The 6,000-nt window shown below is 45.2% G+C and overlaps 1 protein-coding gene across 1 annotated transcript; it reads left to right on the forward strand.

Moving 5' to 3' along the window:
• Nucleotides 1-5,072: 5,072 nt before the first annotated feature.
• HBZ (hemoglobin subunit zeta) lies at nt 5,073-6,000 on the forward strand. The gene is made up of 3 exons (XM_037001748.2): nt 5,073-5,167; nt 5,579-5,783; nt 5,872-6,000. The coding sequence occupies exons 1-3, from the start codon at nt 5,073-5,075 to the stop codon at nt 5,998-6,000; spliced, it is 429 nt and encodes a 142-aa protein (XP_036857643.1).

Genomic DNA, 6,000 nt, shown 5'->3' on the forward strand with positions numbered 1-6,000 from the left:
ATTTCCCCATTGTATGTCCATGGCTCCTTTATCATATATTAATTGACCATATATGTTTGGACTATCTATTTTGTTCCATTGGTCTATGGGTCTGTTCTTGTGCCAGTACCAACTTGTCTTGATTACTGTGGCTTTGTGGTAGAGCTTGAAGTTGGGAAGCAAGATCCCCCCTGCTCTTTCATCCTTCTCAGGATTGCTTTAGCTATTTGGGGTCTTTTGTAGTTCCATATGAATTTTACAACTACTTGTTCCAGTTCGTTGAAGAATGCTGTTGGTATTTTGATAGGAATCGCATTGAATCTGTAGATTGCTTTAGGCGGGATGGCCATTTTGACAATATTAATTCTTCCTACCCAAGAGCATGGGATGAATATCCATTTGTTAGTGTCCTCTTTATTTTCACATAAGAGTGTCTTGTAGTTTTCAGGGTATAGGTCTTTCACTTCCTTGGTTAGGTTTATTCCTAAGTATTTTATTCTTTTTTACACTTTTGTGTAAATTGTGCAATTGTGAATGGAATAGTTTTCCTGATTTCTCTTTCTGCTAGTTCATCGTTAGTGTATAGGAATGCAACAGATTTCTGTGTATTAATTTTGTATCCTGCCACTTTGCTGAATTCAGGTATTAGTTCTAGTAGTTTGGGAGTGGATTGTTTAGGGTTTTTTATGTACGATATCAAGTCATCTCAAAATAGTGACAGTTTGACTTCTTCCTTACCAATGTAGATGCCTTTTATTTCTTTGTTTTGTCCGATTGCCATGGCTAGGACCTCCAGTGCTATGTTGAATAAAAGCAACAGAGTGGGCATCCTTGTCTTGTTACTGATCGTAGAGGAAAAGCTTTCAGCTTCTCGCTGTTCAGTATGATGTTGGCTGTGGGTTTCTCATCTATGGCCTTTGTTATGTTGAGGTACTTGCCCTCTAAACCCATTTTGTTGAGAGTTTTTATCATGAATGGATGTTGAATTTCATCGAATGCTTTTTCAACATCTCTGTAGATGATCATGTGGTTTTTGTCCTTCTTTTTGTTGATGTGGTAGATGATGTTGATGGATTTTCACATGTTGTATCATCCTTGCATCCCTGAGATGAATCCCACTTGATCATAGTGTATGATCCTCTTGATGTATTTTTGAATTTGGCTTGCTAATATTATGTTGAGTATTTTTACATCTATGTTCATGAGGGATATTGGTCTGCAATTTTTTGTCTTTGCCTGGTTTTGGTATTAGAGTGATGCTGGCTTCATAGAATGAGTTTGGAAGTATTCCCTCCTCTTCTATTTTTGGAGAAAAGTACATTTTTAAACAGGACAAAAAAAATCCATGAATTTGACTGCATTAAAATTAAGAAATTCTCGTCAACCAAAAACAGTATTAAGAGAGTGAGTGGTGACAAACTACAGAACTGGGGGGAGATATGACACATAAAACTCACAAAGAATTTACATCCAGAATATTTTTTTAACTCCTATAAACCAGAAAGACTGAAAATGGACATGACGTAGATATTTTAACAAAAGGAAACCCAAATGAACAGCAAATATGTGAGTAGGGGTGTGGTCTCTTTAGTCATCAGAAAAATGCAAATTAAGACTACAAAAGAAACCACTACACACCCACCAGAAAAGCTTAAATTTAAGGAGACATGGAGTAAGACCATACCAAATGTCTGGAAGTATGTGGAGCAAGGGGCTGCCCTGCACGGCCAGTGGGGATGCAAGCTGGTACTGCCCCTGGAAAGCAGGTTGACGCTGTCCACTAATGCTGAAACAATGCACCTGTCCCAGAAATATAGCCAACATGTTTGCAAGCATGTGGCCACAAAGTGATGTGTGAGAGAATGGTCACGGCAAAGTTATTCTCGACAGCGAAGAACTAAACCACAGTGCATCTGTTCCCAGTACAGTTGGTAAGCCATGGTACATTCCTACAAGGAAATACAGCAATAAAAATTGACACCCACGACATGGCTGGCATATCACAAACATGAGCGAAAAAAGGCAAACACACAGAGGGCACATGTCTGAAGGTCAAAAGCAGCAAAAATACTAGTGCTTAAGGATATGTATTTGGGTGGTAAAAAGTCACTGAAAATCAAGAAGGTAAGTCAGGGTAAAGGTTCCCTTGGTGAGGCTGGGGTTGCTGAGTGTCTGCTTTCTATACTTCATTAAGCTGGAGCATATGCCTTGTACTATATTGCATGATGATAAAGTGGAAAAGAAAAGGACACCTGCCCACAGCAATGCAGCATTTTCAGAAGCAGAGCAGCCTCCTGACAATTCCTCTCCAATGGAGGCCAAGCATGGGGAGGGGTGCGGCCAAGAGGGACAGAGGAGGCATTGGAGGCCTAAGGAGGGGCCGACCTCAGGGTGGGATGCAGCCATCTTGGACTGGGAGCCTGGAACCTCCCACCATCACCTCCTCCTCCTGCCCAGGGCCACAGTAGCCCTGCAGTGCCTTCTGGCCACAGTACTGGCACTGCAGTGGAGGTGCCCTCCCTCCATCCCTCACTGAGACCTCTCTGTGCCTCCCACTCAGGAGTCTAACACCCTCGGCCTGCGGAACACCTCGAGCCTCAACCAGGACTTCTAGGCTCCCTCCCTCTGCCTGCCCTTCCCCGACCCTCACTCTGTCTCTGTCTTTCCACAGTAGCTGCACCATTTTACATTCCCACCAGCACAGTGTAAAGATAACAGTTTTTCCACATGCTCACCAACACTTACTTTGTCTTTTAATATAGCCATTTTAGTAGGTGTAGGTAAGGTGAGGGTTTCTGATTATAGCCATCCTAGTGAGTGTAATGTGGTACCTCTTTCTGGTTTATTGTTTGCATTTTCCTAATGAGTAATGATGTTGAGCATCTTTTCGTGTGCTTATTGGCCATTTATCTATATTCTTTGGAAAAATATCAAATCACATCCTTTGCCCATTTTTCAGCTGGTTACTTGTCTTCTCACTGTTGAGTTGTAAGAATTTTGTTTTTTAAAAAATATACTCTGGATAGAATTCCCTCATTACATATATGATTTGCAAATATTTTCTCCCACTCTTGTGATGTTATATAATTTTAAGACTTGAAGCTACAGTAATCAAGAAAGTATGGATTTAGTGAAGAGTAGACACATAAATCAATGGAATAAAACAGAGGGTCCAGAGATAGATCTACAAAAATACAGTCAATTCATTTTTTTACAAATGAGTGTGAGCAATTCAATAGATAAAGTATAGCTTTTTTAACAAGTGATGTTCGAATAACTATGCACTCATGGGAAAAAAGAAACCCGGACCTGACTCTCACACGTTACACAAAAGTTATCTCAAAACAGATCATAGATCTAAATGTAAAATATAAGCTGTGAAAGTTTAAGAAGAAAGTACAGATGAAAATCTTTGTTACCTGCTGTTAAGCAGAGTTCTCAGGCATGATACTAAAAACATGGGCCATAAAAGAAAAACTTGATAAAGTAGACTTAATAAAAATTTAAACTTTTGCTCTAAAAATGATGCTATCAACAGGATGAAATGACAATCTACAAACTAGGAGAAAATATTTGCAAATCTCATATCTGACAAAGATTGCACCCAAAATATATACAGAACTCTCAAAACTCATCAGTAAGAAAACAAACAACCCAATATAAAAATGGTCAAAAAATGACAAGAACAGATATTTCACCAAAGAGGCAAGCAAGCACATTAAAAGATGTTTCCACATCCTTGGCTATCAGGGAAATGCTAATTGAAGCCACAATGACATATCACACATCTGTAAGAATGACTAAGATATAAGAATGCTGGCAAAGATGCAAGGCAACTGGAACTTTCCTTCATTGCTGATAGGGATTCAAAACGATATAGCCACTCAGAGTAACAGTTTAACAGTTCTTTGTAAAATTGAACATTGAGCTAACAATCCTACTCCTATATATGATATTACCCTAGAAAAATTAAAACTTAGGTTCACATAAGGACCTACACAAGAATGTTTACAGCAGCTCTATTCCTAATATCCCCCAAACTGGAAAACAAAACAAAATACACGTCTGATGGGGGAATGAACAAACTGCACTGCACTCGTACCATACTGCTCAGCAATAAAAAGAAATGAACTATCCACACCATGGATGGATATTAAGTGTATAATGCTAAGTAAAAGGAGCCAGTCCTGAAAGATGACATGCTGTATGATTCCACTTACATGATGTTCTTGAGGAAAGCAAAAGTATAGTGGTTGTCAAAGTTCAGGGTGGAGGAGAGGGGAGAGGGTTGAGCCTGGGTGAGTCTTTGGGAGATGGAACATGCTGGGGCCACTTGAATCTATACATGTGTCAATTTCACAGAGCAGTCCACTAAAAGAAGTCAATTTTATTCTATGTCACAGTAAAATTTAAAGGAATGTTTGCCTCATTCTGTTAACATGATGATATGGCAAGCAACACTGCAGTCCCTATTAGCACATTAGTCAGTTTCTCTTTTACTGACCTGCCACCCCTTCAGCTTTACAGGGTAGTTTCAGTCATACATCTTTCCTCAGCAATGAGTGGGCAAAAACCATTGCTTTCTCAGAGGAAACCCAGGTATCACAGAGCCAGAGCGGGGAGACTAACAGGCTGGGCTAGGCCCAAGATCCCACCGAGGAGCAGTGCAGGCAGCACGGAGCAAAGCATGTTCCAGCCCAGAGAGGGTGCCTGTTGTCCCCTGCTCCTCTGGCATCCTTGCGATTCAGAAAGGGACAAGGATGGTGCAGAGCTAGGCTGCAAATGCAGGCCCGATCTCCTGGGCTGCTGGGTCCCTATCTCCCTAGACTCTGATCAGGCTGTGGACAACATCTCCTCCAAGGCCCAGCAAGGGCAGGAGGAGTGATAGCCCCTCATTGCTACCCCCCCCACACACACACATACCAGTCCTTACTGCCCTGACTGCACAGTGTCACTGGATCTGATAAGAGACCCACCCTCATAACCCTCTCCCTTCTCAGGACCAATGGCCAGAGCCTGGCCCCCACCTTGGCCCCATGTATATAAGGGGATCCTGGGTGCTGAGCACTCTCAGCCACAGCTCAGCAACCACCATGTCTCTGACCCAGGCTGAGAGGACCATCGTTGTGTCCATGTGGGGCAAGATCTCCACACAGGCGGATGCCATCGGCACCGAGGCCCTGGAGAGGTGAGTACCACACGGGTTGTCCCAGGGCCAGGTAGGTGACAGTGTGGGTTAGTGGGGTCAGGGGCCAGTGAGGAGGGATCAGCGGGGAGAGGTTAGTGAGGGGAGATCATCTGGGAGGGGGCAGCAGGGAAGGGTCAGTGGGGAGAGGTCAGTGCGGGAGAAGAGGCGAGGAGACGGGCAGAGCTCCATCTCCCTCCCGGCCCAGGGCGGCCCAGCTGCAGGCGTCCACGCACAGGTGACCCAGACTGGATGAGTGAGTGAACGAATGGATGTGCAGTGGGCAGGGGGGCTCCTGCAGCCTGGGGCAGCAGAAAATCAGCGACAGCGATCCCGTATTATGCTCCACGGGACCTGTTCCATTACCTTCTATGATTAAAACATCGTGGTCACTGCGGCTCGCCCACTGCGCAGGCTCTTCGCCAGCTACCCGCAGACCAAGACCTACTTTCCGCACTTCGACCTGCACGCGGGCTCGGCGCACCTGCGCGCGCACGGCTCCAAGGTGGTGGCCGCCTTGGGCGACGCGGTCAAGAACATCGACAATGTGGCGGGCGCGCTGGCCAAGCTCAGCGAGCTGCACGCCTACATCCTGCGCGTGGACCCGCTCAACTTCAAGGTGCGCAGGCCCGGGCTGGGGGCGGGGCGGGGGCGGGGTCTCCGCTCCCTGCGCCCCAGCCCACCTGAGCACTGCCGCCCTCCCACAGCTGCTGTCCCACTGTGTGCTGGTCACCGTGGCCTCGCACTTCCCGGCCGACTTCACCGCCGAGGCCCACGCCGCCTGGGACAAGTTCCTGTCCCTCGTGTCCAGCGTCCTGACCGAGAAGTACCGCTGA

The sequence above is a fragment of the Manis javanica genome, chromosome 10 (assembly GCF_040802235.1).
Source record: "Manis javanica isolate MJ-LG chromosome 10, MJ_LKY, whole genome shotgun sequence".
Lineage (NCBI taxonomy): Eukaryota > Metazoa > Chordata > Mammalia > Pholidota > Manidae > Manis > Manis javanica.